At 31.4% G+C, this 23,826-nt stretch overlaps 3 protein-coding genes across 3 annotated transcripts; 2 read left to right on the plus strand and 1 right to left on the minus strand.

Annotated features, from left to right (window-relative positions):
- Nucleotides 1-4,052: 4,052 nt before the first annotated feature.
- On the plus strand, nucleotides 4,053-4,889 carry LOC110720606 (pathogenesis-related protein PRB1-3-like). The gene has a single exon (XM_021899648.1). The coding sequence runs from the start codon at nucleotides 4,176-4,178 to the stop codon at nucleotides 4,764-4,766; it is 591 nt and encodes a 196-aa protein (XP_021755340.1). The 5' UTR covers nucleotides 4,053-4,175; the 3' UTR covers nucleotides 4,767-4,889.
- Nucleotides 4,890-5,518: 629 nt separating this feature from the next.
- Nucleotides 5,519-6,371, minus strand: LOC110720639 (pathogenesis-related protein 1-like). The gene has a single exon (XM_021899689.1). The coding sequence runs from the start codon at nucleotides 6,235-6,237 to the stop codon at nucleotides 5,677-5,679; it is 561 nt and encodes a 186-aa protein (XP_021755381.1). The 5' UTR covers nucleotides 6,238-6,371; the 3' UTR covers nucleotides 5,519-5,676.
- Nucleotides 6,372-11,974: 5,603 nt separating this feature from the next.
- Nucleotides 11,975-21,095, plus strand: LOC110720638 (FGGY carbohydrate kinase domain-containing protein-like). Its single transcript, XM_021899688.1, has 15 exons — nucleotides 11,975-12,393; nucleotides 13,895-13,974; nucleotides 14,185-14,302; nucleotides 14,421-14,599; nucleotides 16,101-16,183; nucleotides 16,257-16,441; nucleotides 16,951-17,012; nucleotides 17,183-17,291; nucleotides 17,367-17,486; nucleotides 17,825-17,944; nucleotides 18,328-18,448; nucleotides 18,536-18,692; nucleotides 19,860-19,932; nucleotides 20,330-20,457; nucleotides 20,595-21,095. The coding sequence occupies exons 1-15, from the start codon at nucleotides 12,318-12,320 to the stop codon at nucleotides 20,715-20,717; spliced, it is 1,734 nt and encodes a 577-aa protein (XP_021755380.1). The 5' UTR covers nucleotides 11,975-12,317; the 3' UTR covers nucleotides 20,718-21,095.
- Nucleotides 21,096-23,826: the final 2,731 nt, after the last annotated feature.

Below are 23,826 nucleotides of genomic sequence, written 5' to 3' on the forward strand. Positions count from 1 at the left end.
TCATTTGTATAGAAATATTGGTATTTTATTGAAAATAAAATTCTAAACCAAAAGTTTTATTGAAACAAAACTCCAAAATAACTTTTTTATCCTACTAAATCTATCCAAATTTTATTGAAACTAAAACTCTAAAATTATCTTTTTATCCTATTGAATCTATCGAACTTTTTTTTATCCTACTCTACAAAAAATATATTCAAATAAATCCTTGTGTCAATTAATAATTAATTGTCGCCTACGTGGCGTGACACTTGGCGAAAAGTTGGAATGCCAAGTGTCGCTGTCTCGTGACCTGGCTAAAAGTTTAACTTTATATATTAGTTACTAGTTTTGTGCCCGGGCGATGCCCGGATTGTTCTAAATTTTTTAGCTTGAATGTTAAATACGATCATATAACCTATTTTGATAATGTAAAATATTTAGAAATACGCTATCATATCGCTTATTTATATAATAGTGTACTTTTTGTAGTTTTATTTGTAAATAGATATCAATGTTATTATTAACTTGATATTTTTTTATTGCACTTAAATTATTTCTAATGAACTGAAAGTATTTTTACCAAACTAAAATTATTTTTTTGATTAAAACTTTTTTTTTTATTGATTTTCTATTTTTTATTATAATATATTATAAATGGATCTCATTTTAAAGAACTTTTTAAAACCAATATTATGATGGAAATAATAATGAGTTATAAGATATTTATTAAAAGTTATAACTAATTTTATATATATGAAATATTAGAAGTATACCGATAATAAAAGTCCATACAACGTTTTTATCTTAAAAAAATCTATCCAAAATTCTCTTACTTAGCATCCTATGTGTCACAATAATACCTATTTGTCACCAATGTGGCATGACACTTGGCAAAAAACTGGAATGCCAAGTGTCGCTATGTCGTGGCCTGCTACTACGTACTCCCGGGCGATGCCCTGGGTTCCCTCCATAATATATATCCTTATGTTTTAAAAATCCTTACATTAATTAGCTACTTATAAAATAATTATAAGGAATAATTATAATCTCAAAGGCATTATTACTAATGTCTAAATCTATCCACGTTTGAAACATTAGCTGCTTTAAATGTTCATAATCGGATGAGTAATTTAATTTTACAGTTCTATTGACATTTAATAATTTGAGTACTCCTAGACTTTATTCGAAACCCTCAGTTTGTTAAGTAAAAATATATTACTACCGATCATAAAGTTGTAGGTTATAATTTTTAAAGTATATCATGAATGGATTTTTTTTTAAATACTCTTTAACACAAATATTATGATATAAAAATAATAAATTATTAAGATAATAATTATTGAAAATTATAATTTATTTTTTAATAGGATTATAATTTTATTTGTACATATAAAATATTGGTATTTTATCGAAAATAAAACTCTAAACCAATAATTTTATCCTAAAATCTATCCAAATTTTATTAAAAATAAAACTCTAAACTAACTTTTTTATCATACAAAATATATCTAAATCTGTCCAACATTTTCATCCTACGAGTCATACTAATAATTAATCGTTGTTTACGTTGCATGACATTTGGCGAAAAGTTCAAATTCCAAGTGTCGTCTCGTGGCCTAACTAAAAGTTTAGCTTTATATATTATTATATAATATTTAATTTATCAAAAAAGGTTATTCAAATAGTATAAAATAAGATATCTATGTCATTATTGAATTGAAATTATTTTTATTGAACTTAAATTATTTTACTGAACCGAAAGTATTTTTTACCAAACTAAAATTTTTTTTACGGATTAAAACTGATTTTTACTAATTCTCTATTAATTTTATAAAATAAATATATTATAAATGGATCTTATTTTAAAGAACTTTTTGAAACGAATTTTATGATGGCAATAGAACTGAGTTATAGGATATTTATTAAATTTTATGATTAATTTTGTATATATGAAATAATAGAAGTATATCGATAATAAAACTCTACACAACAAATCTATCTTAAAAAATTTATCCAAAATTCGGTTACTTAGCATTATATCTATCACAATAAAATCTATTTGTCGCCTACGTGGCTCGACACTTGGCGAAAAAGTGAAATGCCAAGTGTTGCTGTCTCGTGGCTTGGCCTCGAGACTGGCTTTATTTATTAGTGATATGATATTGATATATATGATATGATGTGGATTAATAAGTCATGAACTCATGATTAGTTTCTAGCTAAAATGGTAATACATGTGGTTTTCATTCAATGAGGTTTGATGTTCAACTTTTTATATGCATTTTTAGTTTATGATCTCATGGATAAAAAATTGTTGAAGGATGATGTGGCGTGATGCTGGTGTGATGGAGTACACATAGAACATAGACATTTATAGCAATGCCTTTTAATATATAACTACATAATGTTAGTAAAAAAAAAATGTTTAAAGAGAATAATTTTCAATTGTCTTGGAAACGCTTTTAATATATAAAGTATAGAAATACATTAATACCTATAATAGCCTGCAAATCCTCTCGATGCTCTACAAGGACAATTAAGGTGTATCTCTCGAGAGGATGACATCCTAATTGTATTTGTCATTACTCGTATTGGTGTATTGTATTGAAATTGTTGAGGTTATTCCCTCTTTATTTTCGGAGCACTTTTTGACACATAAAAGTATAGATATACAATGATACCTATAATTACAAGGACAATTTCATATTATTGTTTAAAGAGCCACAAGGACGAGTAATAAGAATCGATCTCAGATCTCAAGATCTCCTGAAACCAAAGGAAAACTCTAACCACTTGAGTTATCCTTCACTCTTGTATTGACGGTTTCTAAATCTTCCTAATTTAATTTTTGGGAAAGAAAGAATTAGGCCAATGCAAAGAACTTAAACAAGTAGAGCTCGAAGTTGACGCATATTGAACCCATTAACCTGTGAACAAAAATGTACTCATGTTTCAACTAATTATTCTCAAAATTATTAACAATAATTAACGACAAATCAAACAAAACCACATAATTAGCTAATTAGCGTTTATGTGTTTTGATACTATGAATTCTATTAGTCATGTGAAGAGTAGAGTCTTCCAGATTGTTATTGTTAATGTAGGTGGTCCATGGTGTCTTAAGAAAAATACAATGAGAGCTTCACGGGTTTATAGTTTTAGAAAACTCGCAATCACGAGAGAATATATTGGCACCCTACGGCCGTCCCACCACCAATCGTATGTACTTGTGGACTTTGTGGTTGTCAACTTACTTGATAAAGTCGTTTAGATGGGAGATTAGTAATAACTAAAATTAGAAATTAAATCGAATTAAATCTCGTTTCTATCATTATTATTTCTAGATCTTTATACATAAAGTTAAAATAATAAATATATAAAAAAAAATTACTCCACTATGTACATAAATATTACAAGTTTCATAATGAATGTCGATTTACTAGTTTATTTTATGGTGTGTTTAGTTACCTTACAAAATAAAAAAAAAAAAAAAAAAAAAAAAAATAGTTTCAAGTCTAATCAGCCTTAATCAGGACTAATCAGTTGTACATATAAGATGAAAATCAAGGGTAATCAAGTCTAATTAATAAGATAAGTTTAAATAACACCCTTAGTCAAAGTTTTAGGATGATACTCATCAAAATCTGTGATCACTCAATCATTTATCTCATCTATTTCACAAGTCTATTTTGTACCCTTTTATTTATTTTATTTTCTTTTTTACGATAAACATACAAAACACGATAATACAACTTATCTCTAGTGATACTTGCTATCTATTTTTGTACATAATAAGTGCTTTTGACATTTTATTATTTCACATAACAATGTAACACTAATTCTTAATTGGACCAAATTAAAGGTGGCAAACCGCCAACTACATAATTTAACTACATTATTCCTTATCATATGTACTTTATATGAAGAATTATAAAAGGGACTTAACATTTCTAAGCATGTGACTATCAATAAGACATTATCATCTAACACAACCGTACGACCACATTCTCGTGCATTGAATAAAATCCAATTTATCTTATACTTCGTATATTATTTCTACTCCACATATCAATCATCAAATATTACTTTCACACCATATAATATAGCTACTCAACCAATATATATACAACTCCAACAGTTTTCTATTTCTAACCATATTTTTTGGCACATATAACTTCCAAAAAGTATAAGCCATGAAACCTTATTATTATTTCTTCCTTTCTTTCTCCACCTTACTAATAATCCTCACTTCCTACCCAAAACTATCATTCTCCACCCAAGAACTCACCCCACTAAACCCTAACTACAACTTCCCACAAGTATACAACCTCTCCAAGCAACTATGTTGGGGTTGCCTCGGCGAAGCCCTAGAGTTCCTAGCGTACCAAAACCTCGTACGAGCCAAAAAGTTTGAGTTCCCACTTGTTTGGGATACTACACTTGAGAACTACGCGAAGTGGTGGGCAGGGCAAAGGTATCAAGATTGTAAGTTACAACATTCGTTCCCTGAGGGCGGGTTTACGTTAGGGGAGAACATATTTTGGGGGAGTGGATCACAATGGAGGGCTAGGGATGCTGTTCAAGATTGGGCTGATGAGGAGAAATATTATGATTATGGATCAAATAGTTGTGCTGAGGGACAAATGTGTGGGCATTATACACAAATTGTTTGGAGTAAAACAAGGAGTGTTGGGTGTGCTAGGAGTGTTTGTGAAAATGGGGACGTGTTTATGACCTGTAATTATTATCCTCCTGGAAATTATGTTGGTGAACGACCTTATTAACTCGGGTTTAGCTTTGCTTTGCTATGCTATGATTTGGGTTTCAAGTTAACCCAAATATATAAGCTAAGGGCTTATATATTTTGAATATATAGCAATTATATATATGCTACTTATATTGTACTATTATACGGAGTATGTCAAACTCATAAAAGCCATTATATATGTGTGTGGATTGAATTTGTGTTATTTGTTAATTTATTGTGATTATAGTGATCAATGAACACCCTTATCTGTACGCTACATTGCTAGCAAATCTATGAATGAAGAAGTTGACTGGAAAATGTAAGTTGAGATTACTTGTCTCTAATAAGTAAGTACAACTTACGAGTAACTATGATCTCAAATTTTATAGCTATAAATTTATACTTCGTAATTCATATCTACTTAATCCATACAACGGCTAGTTTTGCCAGTCATGTCTTTTAGCTCAATTTGATCCATTCTTTTGGATTTGAGATTTTTCTAAAGAGCAACAAGGGCAAATGATGATGTAGATAGAATTTGATCCCTGGTCTTGAGTATTAAGGCTTAAATCAATTAAGCTAATTGATTATCAAAGATTTGAGAAATTAATTTACAAGTTATAGATAATTAGCATTAATGGATTTTTAATTTCATTAAGGAGTAACCTCTTTCATAGAACAAAGAAACATCTCCCAAGAGTCCAGACTCGTTGATCTAATAGATTCGGAATCAGTACAAGAAACAGTTTCAACTTACAAACATCATATAAAAAATCCAATGCAAAAGTAAAATTTTAATCAAAGTTTATAATCAAGCACTAACCACATCTTGTGGTTCTTAATTAGCTTTTAGTAATACTAGGTTATTACACAATAGATAGGACCAGGCCAACGTACTAGGCTTTATCATTGAAATTGGGTAAGTTATTTGGGCTCTACTTGAGTACTTAGTAGGGCCTTGAGCCAATATAGTTCCCGGGTGGATCATAGTTGCAAGTAATAAAAACACCACGACCATTATAACAAACGACTTTAGCACAACCAACTCTCGTAGAACTCTTCCAAACAATTTGGGTATAATGTCCACAATCCTTGCCATAAGCACAAGAATTAGTGTTATAGTCATACCACTTTTTCTCATCAACCCAATATTGGGCTGCAAAGGCGGGTGACCAATCACTACCACCACTCCCCCAAAATATGTTCTCCCCATAAGGACCTCTAGAGTGTTGTAGGGCACAATCATACCGCCTTTGGTTAGCCCACCATTGAGCGTAGGCAGCCAATCGATTGTCCCATGACAACGGCGGCACCCCAACAACATTTCGAGCATCATTTTGAACCTTCAAGTAAAGATCAATGTCGCTCGTCGGTTGGGCTGGGGATATGTATGGAGAACCATGATAAGGTGAGGGACTATAACTATATGTTATACTTTCATAAGCATAAGATGACATTGAGAGTAGTTGAAGAACAAAGATAGAAACAAATAATATGTTAGTAGACATTTTTAATTTTTTTCTTTTGGTTTTGGTTTATGAAGAAGGTTAGAATTATGTTGCTCTTATATAAAGGCAAAGGTGTAACATAATTTGTCAAAGTAAAAACTGTAGCATTTAGTGGCAACCCATGTTCTTTCATGATTAGTATGACCTTATGCCAAATTGAGATTAATGTGATTCGTTTCTTCATACAAATTGGGTTTGATGCTTGATTTATTTCCCATTAAAAGTAATATAACTCATAAAATATTATTGACTATCCCTTTAATTATGATTAACCCAGTTGCTAGATAATTATGTCAAAGTTCCAACATGCATCAACATGGAAAAATTTTGGCCGGTTTATGGTGATAAATAAAAATGATTTATTGTTCAATAACATATACAAGTATTTCAATAACATATATAAAGGCAAAGGTCCATTTCACTAATAAAAAGTAATATTGTATTGAATTTAAATCAACTTTTAATTAGGGAAGTCATATCGATACTATTTTTTTTGTTCTAGTCAACTATATCTTTTCTCCGATCACCAATAAGAGGTGCTATTGTAAAGCAACGGAAAATTACGAGTCGTCACCCATTCAAGATGGGGATCCATAATCGACTAATCAAGATAATTTTTCTTACAAATTAAATTATGCTTAGCTCCAATACATCTAACATGCCAAATTTTATTTATACCTTGAGTGCACCATGCACCAAGGGTTTTTTTTTTCTTCTTATTTTAATGATTATTATTGTGCATTATTTGCACAAAAATTACCTATAAACACACCTTACATGTTGCATTCGCGTATATTAAAAAAAAAAAAATCACCGCAAATTAGCCATTAAAATAAGTTTTAACAATTTAAATACGGGTAGGGCAGAGTACTTGATCAAAAAGCGACTAAAAAAAGAAGAAGATACGGAGTAGAACACAGCACATTACACATGCAGATATAATCGGCCTACGCTTAGTGAGCATTCATGAGTATATGAAAGAATTCTATGCATTGCAAGTTTCCAATTTGGAGTTTATCACGCCGATGATTTGATAGCTTTTTTATTAATTTAAATAAATTGTGTAAACCTATCTACTTGTATGTAACGTGATGAGGGCCACAAATTGTAATGTAAGATAATGTCAACAAGCAACAACCTTATTGTCAAAGACACTAATTAACTTTTCATACATTATCTTGTTGCATACAACTTGAATCCTTTGTTTTACTTTATTTTATCAAGTATTTTTTTTAAGTTTATTTTTATTACTTTCTCTGTTTTTAAAATAATTGACACAATTGAACTTAGCACATATGTCAGCATCAGTTTAACCTTAAATATATATGATTAATATTAAAAAAAAATTACAAAAAAAGTTGATATTATAAAACTTTATATTAATAAATATTTAATAATATATATTTCATGATAAAATTTGTGTTTTATATGTTATATAGTAGTAAAAAACAATGGTCGAAGTTAGTATATAAATAGTTAAGAAGAGTCAAACGTGTCAGTTTTTGAAATTTATATTGTACACCAGGGTGTATCATGCTCATGGTACACCTGGATGAAAATTGTCATTCAAAAAAAAAAAAATCAGCTTCCTAAATTTATGCTCCTTGAAGGTTTTTTGTTACTTCCTTTCCATAATTTTAGCTTCCCATATCCATAAATTTTCATAATCAGTTTTTTTAAAAATAGAGAATTTTTAGAGAGAAAATACAATTTCAAGAGAAATAAATAAATTTTTTAGAGAGAAAATGATGGCTCATGGTGAATTTCATCACGATCTATGATTGTCGATTTGCACATGATGATCACCAGATTGATGTTTTTGACAATTGATATTTAATTTTAGATTTTGTCACCAAATGAGAAGGTAGTTTTTAATTATTTTTTTCAATTTATATTTCATAATTTTGTTGTTAATGATGATGTTTTTAGATTATTATATTTGTTCATGGATCATTGTTAACGAATTCAACACTGAAAGAAAATGTAATTTTTTTTTATTATTTTAGTTTTTTTTTTAAAATTTGTGTTATTTTCGGAGGTTGAAGATGAAATTCTTTTGGATTGGGATAAATGTTCTTTATCAGTTTTTTGATCCATATTCATTAGAATGAATACGTTCATTGAGTTTAATTATTATGTTCTTTGCGTCTAAACTATATGTTCTTTATAGCCACAAACTATGTTCTTTGGATTTGAACTATATGTTCTTTACGTTACAAACTATGTTCATTTAATTATGTATTTTTTCAAAAAAAAAATCATCTAATTTTATATATGTATATTTTTTAAAATCAGGATCATAAAGGTTGATGAAGATGATATACTTTTAGGAACTCTTCTATTAATGATTGATTTTCCGATAGAGAACATTCGCTATATTAATAAAAATCATGATAATATTATTTAAAGAGCATTATTTATATTTACCCAGCATGTTAAAACAAAATTTAGAGAACATTTATCAATAAGTAATGAACATCGTGTGACAATAAAGGTACATTTAAATTACAATCAAAGAACATGGACATTTAAAAATCATATAATGAATATTATAATAGATACACATGACCAAGATGAATATTATAACAAAATATAAAAATATATAATTGGTTATTTAGAGAAAGAGAACGGAATAAAAAAATATTGGAATTTGAAATTTTGAAAATGAATTTCAAATTTTAAAATTTGAAATTTGAAAATGAAATCTTGATAAAAAAAATAAATTTAGAGAGGGAATTTATAGAAAACTGAATTTTTTTGAAATTTTTTTTTTTTTTGTTGAAACAGAATATTTTGAAATGATTTGACATTAAATACGTGGTAAAAATCAATTGATAATTATCTTTTATCTTTTTCAAAAACTGTTTCACCAAAATTTTTACGTTCTTTATATTTCAATGTTGTGTTCTTTTATAAAGTCATGATGTTCATTACAAATATAATTTATGTTCTTTCCGCTTTTTTTAAAAACTAGTTTTGATCCGGGTATACCATGCGCATGGTACACTCGGATGTACCAACCAACGATTAGACTATTTAAGGTGCTCTTTTTATATCAAGATAATCAAACTCGTTTTATTTAAGGTCCAATCAAGTGTAAAATAAGGTGAAACTAAGGCTAATAAGGTCTCCCTTCGTGTTATAATAGTTGGGACACTATGATTGACATATATGCCAATGCACAAATTTGATCATTAATATTTGTAATTAAATATTTTAAAGAAGCATAAAAGGTTAATGTATTAAAAATATATATAGTTATTTCATATGGAGTACGTAAGTTTTAATGAAAATATAATGGTGAAAAAAAATATAGTCAAAATAAGTATAAAAATAGTGCAAAAATCAAATTGTTGCGATTATTACGAAATGGAGGTAGTAAAAGTTTAGTTCGAGTGAATAAAACACACTTTAGAATGTTATTTGTTAAGATATTGACAAAACAATTTTTAGTTTTGGAAATTTGAGTGATTAGGTTAGTTTAATGTTACATACGATTGATATTATGAATTTTTCCAATCTTATAAAGATATACAGTATTTTATGCTTTGTAAGTTCAAAAATCTTAAATGTTTTTTGTTACTTTTAAAACACGTAGTAATTAATTTGTTAGTTATATAGTAAAATGTAAAAACCTCTTAACCTGAGAATATGTAAATTTTAGGTAAATAAATATTAATCGCTCCAAAAATCCTAAAAAATAGTTGATAAATTAATAATTAATAAGATGGCTCAATTCGGCTTGCAAATGAAACTTTGGGTAGCTTCAAAAATGTTTCTTTAGGCAAAAAGACATGCTTTTGCTCAAAGAATTGTTGCAATTTTGTCATTTTTACTAAGTTTGACATGACTTTTTGCACTAGTAACGCATTCTAGTGTTTGTTCAAGTCTAATTCAAAACTTCTCAACCAAATTACATCTTTGGGTTCCTATAGATGGCTTGAACTATAATGTTATAGAGGCACCCCTTAGTTGAATAGTAACCAAGTAACATGTACCCACGGTCTTTAATATGGCATGTTCATTGTTCACATTGCTTGATTTTTATTTTTATTTTATTATTAAAATTGTTCCTTGATTTATGCTTTTTATGGTGTTTAGAAAGCCACAAAGACAAGTGATGAGAATCGATTCCAAGATCTCCTGAAATCGAGAGGAAAACTCTAACATAAGCTATCTATCACTCTCTGTTTCTTGGTCTATGTAACATGGGGATGGGATGCGTGGATTGTTTTTATTGATTACAAATGATTTTTTATTTTTGTTTTTTATTTTTTATTTTTATTTTTTTGAAACAACAAATGATTTTTGTTGGATAAAAGTAACTTTTACTAAATATTGCTTTTATTACATTTAAAATGTTGAAACCTCATTGTGAGTCTTCCACATTGGAGAAAGATGAGAGAATTTAATGATCTCTTAATAGATTTGAGGAGTTATAATAGATACTCTTACTGGGTTTATTTAAGATTTTTTTTAAAAAAAAAAACTATTATTCATTTAATCTAATTAATGGAAATTCATATCTACTAATCTACTAATATAATGTTTCTTGATTGAAAAAAAAAAACAAAATATAAGTCTAATGGCACCATAACCTTGTTTAGCAGTTCGAATTAGAATCATAGATTCATAGTAAAGAAAGTTACCCCCTTGTCCTAGAGCCTATATGCTAGATCAACTATATTTAGGGGTGTAAATGAGCTGATACGTTCATGAACTACTTGCGAATAAGCTCGGTCAAAGCTTGGTCAAAACTCGTTTGTTAAATTAACAAACAAGCTTGAACGAACAAAAATTTTAAGCTCGTCAAATAGATGAACAAAGCTCGAACAACATCATGCTCGACTCGGTAATGTTCATGAACAACTCGTTTTAAGTCCATTTATAAGTTTTTCACACCCAATTAAACCTCAAACAACTTATATATTTTTTATTCATACATATTTGTAAGAAGTACTAATTATTTCATCATGTAAAGGCATAAAAATTCCGTCATTACCTTTTTATATAAAAGAATAAAAATATCTTATATAAAATTAAATGCATGTGTTAAGATTTGAAAGAAACCATCTTTTTAATGATAAATTAGAGCTCGTTTATTTAATCAAGCCCGATTTAAATCCGTTCAACCTCGAACTTAAACCCGAAATGTAAACAAGTACGTTCGTGAACAAAGCTCGAACAAGCCAAATTCTTAACGAGCCCAACTCGAACAAGATTTTTAAAAGTTCGTCCAAGCTCGAGATAGTTTGAACATGAATAATTCATCAAGCTTTGCTCAAACAGATTAAAACTCGGCACAGCCTGAATCATTTGCAGCCCTAACTATATTAAGTTCCATGTCATATCAATTTTTTTTTTTTTTTTTTTTTTTTTTTTTTTTTTTTTTTGTGTGTGTGTAAAACTAAGTCACATATTGATTTGATAAAGATGATACTCCCTCCATTCCTAAATAATTGTAGTTAGAGTTGGCAAAAACTGACACGACATGAACCGAACACGAAAAAAACGGGTTAATGTCAAGGGTTTTCAACACGTTTGACATGTTTAATTAAACAGGTTGGGTTAGTGTTGAGATTCTCAACACGAAATTAACACGACTCAACCCGCCTAATATAAAAACCCAATAATTTATGGAATTATTGATAAATCTATTGAACAAGACCAATATTTTTCAATTCAACACGACATGAACCGAACACGAAAAAAAGGGTTAGTGTTAAGGATTTTCGACATGATTAATTAATTGGGTCAACACGACACGACACATTTATTAAATGGGTTGAGTTAATGTTGACCTTCTCTAACCCGTTTAATTTCCGACACGAAAACGAATACGACACGACACGATTGTCCGGTCTAATTGTAGTCATTAATCTAGTCATCAATTCCCATCACAATAGATAAATAAATAGATAAGATAGGATATACTCATATACATACATTTAATAATTTTAAAAATACAATTAAATTAAAAGAAAATTTCAAAAAAAATAATAATATTGTACGGCCAAAGTAAACCCGGTAATTGAACCAACGCCACCCTCTTCAACGCTTGTTACTCCGTCGTGAATAAAATGTCCGCCGCCGATGACGCCCCTCCTCGCTCCATCTACCTCGGCATCGACGTCGGCACCGGCAGCGCTCGTGCAGGTTCCCCTCCTCTCTCTCTCCTCCTTACGACGTCGTTTCCTTTCGTATATATGCGATCATACTCTAATTTTATTTTAAATAATTCAATGTAATCACTGTTTTATTGTAAATTGTAAATTGCCTTTGTTTTGAAAATTTTGTAATTTTTTTTCCTTGTTTGCAGTTTTTTGTTATTGTTGATTTTATTGCATTAGCTGTTAATTTGTAATGCTTAAGTTAATTTTTGATTGCATGTGAATAAACTATAGGATATACATTTGGTATAAGAACATTGATTTTAGTGATTTATATGAGATGAGAAGGTCAATGAATTGTACAGATTAATATGCTCGGGATATCGATTACTCGGCTCGTGGTTTAGGTGATTGATTATGGTGTTATTGTTAGTGATTTGAGTTAGTTTAGGTGGATAAGTCAGTGAAGAGACATTTCACATTTGCTATTTCAAGCTTTAATAGGTTAATTGCAAAATTTGCAATTTATGCTCTCTTCTTTAACCAACTATTTAGTTGAGTGAGGCCGAACCGTGGAAGTATGAACCAATGTATAAAAAGGCTCAAGGCGCACCAAGGCTTTCAGAGTTACCTGAGCCTAAGGCGTGCCTCAGAGGGTGCGCCTCATCAAAATCGCCTTGCCTAGACCACAAAAGACACATGACCCGTAATGACTTGTGCCTCAGCCTCAGCCTCAAAATATCTAAAAATGCAGCCTACAAGCCTATTAATTTACCCAAAAAAAAAAAAAAAAAAAAAAAAAAAAAAAAAGCTATTGATATGTGCAAATAGTACAAAACTCTTAACATAATCATTCAAATATGTAATAGCAGGGGCATTGCTTTCTAAGAGATTTTAAAGAATGTAGCTTTTATAAAGTATATGATTTTGTTTTGCTGCTTGACATGTTTTTGAAATTTTGCATAACTTGTAGACATGAAAGTTGAAGAATCGAAATGTTTATATCTGTGTATGCCTGTATTGGTTAGGATTCTGATAACAAGTAAATTGGTTTGGAGAGACTTTTGCTCTTTCATCACCCAACATCAAATTATTTTAAGGATTTATGTGTCTAGTTATATTTCAATATTTTCTTGTTTTATGTTAATGTAGATAAGTGAGGAAATCTGCAAAAATGCTACGCACCTCAACAATCTGATATCTGATGGCCTTTATAGTTATCCTTGCTGGATTCAAGTAGATTATTTTTTCTATAATCTCGTAAGTGGCATCAGTTTAGTGACGTTAGGTTGTAAATAACTAAATATAAGTTCATATCTATTTGTCATGTAATTGTTGTTCTAGATGAGATAGGTGAAAAGATCATCAATGAGATGAAGAAATTTACATTGCTTCAGAGGGTCCATGATTCCGATCAACAAATTTTAAATATGCTATTTCTATTAGTTACTGTAGAAAGTATAGCAAAGTTTCCTTATGACTTTGTTGCCACAATGTAGTCTGGCTCTTTATCCTAGGCTGTATCTAACACATTTGTGCTGATATAGGTTTATTTGATGCGAATGGTAAGCTTCTAGGTTTTGGAAACTGTCCCATACAAATTTGGAAGGAGGGTGATTGTATTGAGGTGAGAAAGTTATCTTAGATATTATAGTAAGCCAACACCATCTTTTCTCTTCTTTACTTGGTGTCTAATTGGTGAAAATCTGTGTTACAATTCTTACAAAGAAGTTGTATGAGTACATTTTATAATTTATGATTACATTAAAGTTTTTTTTTATTTTTTTTCATTCCATTTATTATTTTTCGGAGGTTTAATTCTCCTGCTTTTATCCAGCAATCTTCCACCGATATCTGGCTTGCTGTCTGTTCAGCTGTGAAATTAGCATGCACTCTTGCAAATGTTGATGGAAAAGAAGTAGTGGGGATTGGGTTTGCAGCAACATGTTCCCTTGGTGCGTAAAATGTTTCATTATTGTACTTTGTCAGTTTGTGTTCAAAAATTAAGGTTAGGTTTTACTGCTTTCTATAGTTACTTTCTGAATTTTGACTAATGTGGCTTATTTTCTCCAGTGGCTGTAGATTCTGATGGTTCCCCAGTTACAGTTTCTTGGAGTGGTGATTCTAGAAGAAATGTTATTGTTTGGATGGACCATAGAGCTGTAAAGCAAGCTGAAAGGATCAATGCTTCCAACTCACCTGTATTGCAATACTGTGGGGGATCTCTTTCTCCTGAGATGGAACCACCAAAGGTACTTGCTTGTTAAATATATTCTTCTGGTGGTGTGCAATACCCTTCATGGGCAACAAATTTGTGAAATTCTTCCAATGCTTAAACCTTCACCGAATCTGGTTTTCAGAAAAACTTGTAAATAGCATCCATGTTGCAACCATTTAAGAGCTTGTGCCGAAAGGTTTAATTTTCCAGAGTTAAATAATAAGAGAGAATTAAGTGTTTATCTGCATTTATGTAGATAAATATGAGAAACTTTATGATAAAAGTCCTCAAGATTCTCTTTTGTGTCCTACTGCTGTATGAGAATTGTGAACTAGCAAATGCTGAGCCTGAAAGACTCAAACAAGCCAGATTATTATTTGATTTTTAGGTTCCTTATTTGGAGAGAATTTCCTTAACCATCGCTGAAGGTTCTAGAATATGCTTCTAATCATTAGGCTGTTAACATACTGCTACTTCTAGATGCATTGCAAGTTATTTTTGCAGCCTTGCAGCAACTTCTTGACTATCTAAGTTGTTTGAACAACTTAGGGAACTCTGTTCGAATCCCAAGTAACATAAGGATCACACTTATAGTCGGTCTAGTGGTCCTTTTTCCCAACACCTTTCTGGCTTTCTGCAGAGCTGCAGCATGCTATGTACTGTTATGATGATGGCCCCAATTATATATTTATCTGGGTCCTGCTTCTTCATATGGATCATCCATTCAGATGGCATAATTTCTTGTATCTCTCAAAGTGTTTGAAGTGGGCTGTGGGCCAAAGTGTTCGAAGCATCAAAGCAAACTGAAAAATACAAATATGGTGGCTACAAATTGCCTATTGAGGCTGATAGTATTTTGGGCTCATTTAGTATTTTCTTTGACAGCGTGGGACAAATCATTTTATTGGAATACAAAATGGTTGAGAGTGATGCTAATTTCTGAAGGTCTTTGCTCCTTAAGCATCTTCTATTCAGCAAGTAGATTAATGCATACTTGTACAGCTGAAAAAAATACTCGATCAATAAGCTTCTATAGCTACTTGAGGATGCTAGCTGAGCAATGACTGTGAGAGACCAGGCTTTAGCTGTTATGGGCATAGTACCAACCAAACATTACATTTGAATAATGAATTTGAGATACTTGAGAGATCGGGGAGATAGAAATATAGAATTGACAATGTATGCCTATCTTCATTTTTGTCGAGATCATAATTAGCAACTAGATGTGCAAGAGTGGAACTTGTGGAAGTTCTGAGGATTAAGCTACATTGTATTGAAACTGTATAACTAGTGAATATCCTTTTTCTCTTGTTAATATCAGAGCTTTAGAGCACTTTTTGAGGGACAGAGCCACTAAAACACTTGAATTGTTGTTTTCCCTGATTTAGGATCATCTTCTTGACCCAATGCATTAGCTTCAAAGGCAAATTTTAGCAAAAATAATCGGCTTATGAACCTTTTTTCTTCTCCTCATATGCATCACATTTAAGCTCTGAATTATGTGGCTCATGATTTATAAGAATGCTTTTCTGCAGCTTTTGTGGGTTAAGGAAAACCTCAAGGAATCCTGGTCAATGGCATTTCGGTGGATGGACTTAAGTGACTGGCTGTCCTATAGGTATTTGGTTGTTTTGTTCTTGTATTAATTTGGTTTAACATCGAGTTAATTCTTAGTTAAAATATCTTTCTAGAGCAACTGGTGATGATACAAGGAGCCTTTGCACCACTGTTTGCAAGTGGACATATCTGGGTCATGCACACCTGGAGCAATTGAATGAGAATGATTCCCGTGATATGGAAGCTTGTGGTTGGGATGATGAATTTTGGGAGGAGATTGGCTTAGGTGATTTGGTCGATGGACATCATGCCAAGATTGGTATACTTTATGCTTCTTTTTATTGTGCCAAACTGCTAAATACTACTACTTCACTCTGCTTTATGAATCTATAAAACCCTTTCAATTGAACATATCAACTTAGTAATCTTAACACCTAGACTACTTATGCTGATTTGAACATATACGTGTATCAATAGTGCACATGGTGAGCTTCCTGTCTAAAATTTCTCTTTTCTCTGTATTGTCAATAACAAAGTTAAGGTGATACCGTGATAGTCTACACTACCAATTCAATCTAAGACTTCACACGTATTCTTCCCTCTGGATATGGCATCATATTCTTGTTTAGTCATTCACACGTATTCTAGGCCTGTTTGGTATCTCTAAACTTCTATTGATGTATGTGATGAGATAGGCATTTATGTGATCTAAATATATGTCCTTAAGGATGTGTCTATGTGTGTTTTTTTTTTTTTTTTTTTTTTTTTCCTGTTTGTCTATATGTGGTATCTTATGAACCCTATATTGCTCTCTGAATTTTCTAACAGGCCGGAGTGTTGCTTTCCCTGGGCATTCTTTGGGCTCTGGTCTGACACCAGCTGCTGCAAAGGCAAGAAATTTTATCCTGAAGAGTTCACAATGATTTCAAGTAGTGCTTCCTTGGGATCCATTCAACATAATATATAGCTACATCATTTTAGTGGGCTTGGGAGGAAATCCTACGTGCTTATTGTAGATAAATGTTGTTGCTTCATTTTTTCAGGAATCTTTGTTTTTCAGGAGCTAGGTTTGGAAGCTGGCACTCCAGTAGGAACATCTTTAATTGATGCCCATGCAGGAGGGGTTGGGGTCATGGAAAGTTTGCCAGCATCTGACTTGAAATGTGAAGGTACATCTTGCTCTTCTAACAGTCTTGTTAGCTCACACAGACTACACTTTGTCTGATGGGAATTTAATTGTTCAGCTGACGAGAAGGATCGAATCTGCCATCGTATGGTCTTGGTTTGTGGAACTTCTACTTGCCATATGGCTGTGTCTCAGAGCAAGTTGTTCATTCCAGGGGTCTGGGGACCATTTTGGTCTGGTATGCTTTTCAGTTTTCACCATGTTGTTTCCTTAGTTTATTTTTACCTGCTGTTGAACCCTTCTAGTGCTAGGTTTCTTTTCCAGGCTGAAGCTAGTGTGTTATACTTCATGTTAATTATCGCTTTGCAGAATCAAATTTTTGTTTGTTTTATTCTTCCATCGTGTTTCATAAACATCTTGTATCATAATATAGCAGATTGCAGCATATATTATATACAGCAAAAGATTTTTTCCTCTGTGTGGAAGACTTATTTTTTCTATTGTTGATTATTGCTGTTTGATTGTCTATCTGAAAATTGGAGAGGTGATTCTGCATTTTCTTTTCTGCATGTTCAGCAATGGTACCTCAATTCTGGCTTACAGAGGGCGGTCAAAGTGCCACTGGGGCACTCTTGGATCACATAATTGAGAACCATGTAGCTTCTCCACATCTGGCAAATCGTGCTGCCTCTCAGGGTAATGTTGATTTTTTTTAACTAATTAATAAACTATATTTGTCAGATGTAATAACAAGTTATAAATAAAGTTGACAAACAGTCTTCTAAACTGAAACCAAAAGTGCATATTAATCCAGTTTCTTTGAACCTTCCTAATTGAATAACACTTAAAAGCCTCAGCCACCTTAGCCCTTAACAAACCTAATAAGTTACTGTTTCCCATAATATTTAAGAATACAAAGAGACTCTGAAAATACCCTTGAATTCTGCTCCAGCCATACACACAAAACACACCACATTATTTTATAAAGCATTGTGCCACAACTTCTCCTTATTCCAAATCCTTGAAATCTAGCATGTAGCCAATGCACATGTGTTTGGCTGGTTTCTTTTATCTTTCAGGGACCACAGTGTTTGCACTTCTAAACAAGATGTTAGAATCAATGATGCAGGAGCTTGATGCTTCATTTCTTTCTGCTCTAACAAAGGATTTGCATGTCCTTCCTGACTTTCATGGGAATAGGTAAATTAGAATGCAAACAAGTCTTTGATTTCTAATTTTTATGGTGTACTTAAGAATATAAATCTTTAAATTTGCAAATTGGTTCAGGTCTCCTATTGCAGATCCTAATGCAAAAGGGATGGTCAGTGGTCTTACACTTGACACAAGTGAAAAGCAACTTGCTCTTTTATATCTTGCCACTATTCAAGGTATTGCGTATGGCACCCGTCACATCATTGAGCAATGCAATGCCAATGGCCATAAAGTAAGTATGAATATTTTGTTGTCGTTTAACATCCCAAATTGCAATATAAGGGGGGCTTTATATTACTTTGTGAGAATGCTTTCATGAAGCGTAATACTCATAAGATACACTCACTTTGTTGGACTTTATTTGAATGTATTACTTTATAACCCTGGGTATATGTAAAGGTGATGTGTATATACGCAACCATGGGTCTAGAACAAATGTATACCCAATTTGGAAAATTAAAGTCAACTATCAACAATATGAACAAAAGTGAATTTAATGACCGTAATATGTGAATACGCAAATATAATCAGTGTTTGTGTTTCGGTGGGGGTTTGACGGAGGTAAAGGTATTAGATTGGTTAGGCTAGAGGTGGTGGATGGTTTGGGTGGGCTAATGATGGTGTTTTCTCAGAAACTGGTGTTTTCTAGGGATTTTTAGAGAGGATAGTGAAATTGAAGGGGTTGGTGTTATTGCAGATGGGAACTGAGTGAGGATGGGGTAGTGCACTGTGCATACATAAGGTGGTAGGCAGTAGAGTACAGGAGGTTGTTGGGTCAATTTCTTTTATTGATATTTTTTTTTCTAAAATTTTGAAATTTGTTTTAGTTTCATTTAATTTTATTAAGTTATACTTTGTATTAGCGTTCAAAATGGGTCATTTACAAACTATGTTCATGCTAAGCACCTTTGTTAGGCTATGGTCATTATATGCATATTTTTCACATATTTGTTTGACCACCTATAGCTGGGTATATAGTGTAAACTCTAGTTCTTTGGAGTATCAATGCTTTATAATAGTGTTTTATGTGGATATTCATCATCATTACCATTATTGTAATCTGATTATTATGGGATATTGTGTACTTGACCATACCAAGAAAAGTTGTGGTTTAAACTTTTAGTGAGGATAAATGGCTTGAAAAGGAGGAAATTCTGCTTAAGATATGCCAATTGACATAATGTACTTTATTGTTGCTCAAGGAGTTGAGGGCTTGTTTTCTTGTTGCTTAAGCTATCAGACTCAGCAAGCTGAATGTGTTCCACAGGGACTTCTGTTGGAAACACCTTCTAGTGTGCTGACTGCCGTGGCTGTGATTCCTGTTTGATAGTCTTTTGGTTTGTTATGATCCTTCCCAGGATGTGCTATGCTCCGAAATCTGACTTTTTCGTTGTAACAGATAGACACCCTTCTTGCTTGCGGTGGACTAGCAAAGAATCCTTTGTACATACAAGAGCATGCCGATATTACTGGTTTGTACCTGATTATCTTTCTCCACCTCCTCCCCCTTCCTAAATAACTTCTTAAATTTTTTCATTGAGTATTTGCTACAGGCCTTCTGAAATTCCAGATAAATTTATTTAGTTGCTTAATGGTAATAGGATTAACCTAGTAATGTTTGTTCTTGTCTCTTTATGTTGATCCTACCATCAGTATATAAAGCTATGATCCTGTGCAATTCCCTTCAGTTCTTTGTTTATTGTAAAACAGCGTTTTTTTTTTTTTTTTTTTGCTGTGTTTATATTCTTCTTACAGTAATGAACACATGAAGTGATATTGATATTCTCTAGTGCTATATCAATTCATTCAAACACTAAGTTGTTGCCCTCCATTAATATAGTCTGTAAAAAACATCTATTTTTTGCACAGGATACCCTGTAATTCTTCCTCGGGAAAATGAGTCTGTATTATTGGGTGCTGCTATTCTGGGTGCTGTTGCGGCGAAGAAATATCCCAGCCTACATGAGGCAATGAAGGCACTTAATGCAGCGGGCCAGGTAGGAACTTATGTATCTTGCTTTGGATTTTGGAATGATAAGAATGTGTATATGCCCATCACTCATGCATGCTATCCAATAGTATCCATGTATGACAATTGATTCATTCTGCTAGTACTAACCCTTGAATGTTATAGGTCATTAATCCATCCAAAGATCCCAATGTGAAGAAGTACCATGATGCAAAGTATAGGATTTTCCGTGACCTTTACGATAAACAAGTCTCATATCGGTCCATCATTGCTGAAGTTTTGGCTTAGGTGGTATGGTAGTATTTTCAGCTCTGAGACGAGAGTCCTTAAGAGCTTATAAGTTTGTCACTTCCTTGCTCTCATTCACACTTTGTGTTCACAAGGGATTGGTTACATTTGGAGTTGTACATTTCCCTTTCCCCTTTTCCCTCTTCATCTTAAGCTCTTCATCTTTGCTTGATTTCTAGAATTTTATTTACTGTACAGCCAGTTTGTTTGTTCTTCGTTGCTGGCCTTATGCCTTCTTAACTTATTGGTTATAGATTTAACAAGGAAACGGTTTATGTAAAGCTTAGTACCTAGTTTTTGCGGTGATAGATTTATGAACTCTTGCTTCACGATTCTAATTTAAAGGAATGCTGCTATTTGCTGTTCTTTTATTTACTATTCACCGTGATGAACTTCAAATATGTCCTTGTCTACAAGTTCTTAGTTGTACGGCTTGGACCCGGTACACCTTAAGCTAGTTATTTTTTTTCATTTTATTTTTTGGGTCATTTTATTAATTTAGTTTATTTAAAAATCTCTTAATAAACAAAGGGTTACACTTTGTAATCTCGTGTATTTAAATGTCGATCAAACAATCACTTATTTTTCACTAGAAATTTCGACATTGAACATGATACTTTGCAGAATAATGAGGTTTGAATCAGGGCCAATTATGTTATTTTTGTCTTTGTAATTAAACTTTTGTTTCTCTCTGCCATCTTCAACACAAAATAAAACATCATATTGATGAGATCATGAACTCCTTGGGCAATTTGGAGAAGAGGAAGAAAAGTGTGAATTGGGCTTCTTTGTTTTACCATTTCACTTGTTACTAGAGATTATGCACTTATTACTGTCATTTTTTGTAAGAGTGTTGGGGTGGATATCTTTAGTTAGATTCACACAATGACACAATTGGTACGACTGGTACATTAAAAATTTGTGATTAACTAATTATATACGCTAATTAATTTGAAAAAAAAAAAGAAACTTAAGACTACAATAATAAAATAATGTCACAGCTTCATATGAACCAAAGAATGACCAAGGTTTTGAAGAATAAAAAAGTTACACCAACACCTGTTTATCTCATTTTTCGCTATCATTTTCCAAAGAGTGACCAAGGTTTTTTTTTTCATAAAAAAATAAAAAAATAATAAAAATTTAACTTACTTATGGTACATGTGATTTCTTTAAAAAGCACTTTATTCAAAGTTTTTTTTTCATCTTTCATTGTTCTCTAAGAAAAACGTTAATTTTTGCTTGACAATAACTTCATTACATCGCTAAGATTCAATAAACTATCAAAACTATATTTATGTTTTCTAAAATTGCTAGTTTGTGATTGGTATTGATATCATAAACTATCTTTATGTTCTAAATCATATTCTATATATTCAATTTTTAAGATTTATTCGGCTAATAACACAATTTTAAGTCCTTTTGACCTTTAGATTTTTATTTAAAAATTATGTTATGCTATTGAATTTAATGACGTTATTTGGTGATCCTTGAAAATTACATTTTTGTGCTTAAATTTAATGCAATCAACCCCCTACTCTTCCCTATATTGAATTACTGATGAAAAGAAAAAGAAAAAAAAAAAAGAGCCTTAGCTAAATATATACCATTCAAAATATTTTAGATAAAACATATTTTAGATAACACTTATTTTAGCTAACTCTGTTTCCATGACTAAGTTAAAGATAAAAATCGCATAAATTTAGGTTATGCATTAACGAATAAATTGCTTCACCTCATTTCTTACTCCACAACGCCGTAATTAACTTACAAACTTCCATTATAAATTGAAAATCCTTTTCATCCTAGTAATAAATAAAAGATTCTCAAAAACACAAGCATCTAAATTTCATCTCATAATCTACAAAAAAAGAAGTAGCAAAATCTACAAAATGGGTATCTCAAGAAAGAATTTAGTTGCAATAATCATAGGAATGGTGTTATTTAGTTCAATAATATGTGAAGCAAATAATTTTGTATCATATGGTGCAATTAGAAAAGGAGATAAAATTTACGGAAAAGGTAATCAACAACTTGGTGGTCCTGCTAACAAATTTAATCGAGGATGTGAAAAGGATACTCGTTGTAAAAAAAACCCCGGAAAAGATCAAAATGGTACTCCAGTTAAAGGTGATAAACAAGGAACTATGAATTAAGGATTTTTATCTTTATTAAATAAATATATATACAGTAGAATAATAAATATATAGCGTATTTATTTTTCTACTATGTAATAATATTAATAATATCAAATGTACACTATAGTATATTTTGAGGTTGTATATAGTTAGTTAGGGATACATATGTAAATATGTAAACCTGCGTATCTCTTTTTGAATAAAGTGTACTCCCTCTAATAAATTTTGAAGAAGAATTTGAATAAAGTTCGCTCTATTAAATTTTGAATCATCTCGATTATTCAATGATAATAAAATTTTTTGAAACATCTTTCTTATTTGAATTATTTCAATGTGTACTGAAATAAATTAACGATAACATCTTTTTTTTTTCAAACAACGTTAACATCATCTTTACTAGTATGTAAGATGTGAATGTTAGCGGTCAAATCATAAATTGAACTGTGAAAACTAAAAAGCAACCAGGATAACAAAAGGTAATAGAAGCACAAGGTAAGCAAGAGAGTTTTAAATTCTATTAGAATCTATACTTATATACTAAAGTAATTAATTCCCATAATTATCTCCTAAATACACGTGTTATCACCTCATAAAAAAAGTTTTCTATTTTTTTTTTATTTATTTATTATTTTTTAATTTTATTTTATTGAAAAAAGTTTGTTACTATATCTTAGGGAGAAGTTTTGGCCTTATATTTAGAAATTATGTCCAACGATAATAATTTAAATAAAATTAAAAAATATAGTGGTAAAGAATAATAAAGTAACAATCTAAACGATGCCCTTATTTTACCAGGTAACACTCGCATTTAAACATGAATGGACAGACATATCGTCGCGTGTATTCCATGTATTTTTTCCCTGGAGTCTAACTTAATTTAACATTCTCTCCTCCCAACAAACCACCACCGACCAAGGGCAAGGTCATCGGACACATCGTCGGAGTTAAAATCGTTTTTTTTTAATGGAGGC

Source organism: Chenopodium quinoa, unplaced genomic scaffold (assembly GCF_001683475.1).
Source record: "Chenopodium quinoa cultivar QQ74 unplaced genomic scaffold, ASM168347v1, whole genome shotgun sequence".
Classification (NCBI taxonomy): domain Eukaryota; kingdom Viridiplantae; phylum Streptophyta; class Magnoliopsida; order Caryophyllales; family Amaranthaceae; genus Chenopodium; species Chenopodium quinoa.

Bases quoted from the DNA above. Each gene is read 5' to 3' on its own strand.
- LOC110720606 (XM_021899648.1), top strand. From the start codon at position 4,176: ATGAAACCTTATTATTATTTCTTCCTTTCTTTCTCCACCTTACTAATA.
- LOC110720639 (XM_021899689.1), bottom strand. From the start codon at position 6,237: ATGTCTACTAACATATTATTTGTTTCTATCTTTGTTCTTCAACTACTC.
- LOC110720638 (XM_021899688.1), top strand. From the start codon at position 12,318: ATGTCCGCCGCCGATGACGCCCCTCCTCGCTCCATCTACCTCGGCATC. The intron at 12,394-13,894 runs GTTCCCCTCCTC...GTGCTGATATAG, and splicing joins CACCGGCAGCGCTCGTGCAG to GTTTATTTGATGCGAATGGT. The intron at 17,945-18,327 runs GTAATGTTGATT...TTTATCTTTCAG, and splicing joins AAATCGTGCTGCCTCTCAGG to GGACCACAGTGTTTGCACTT.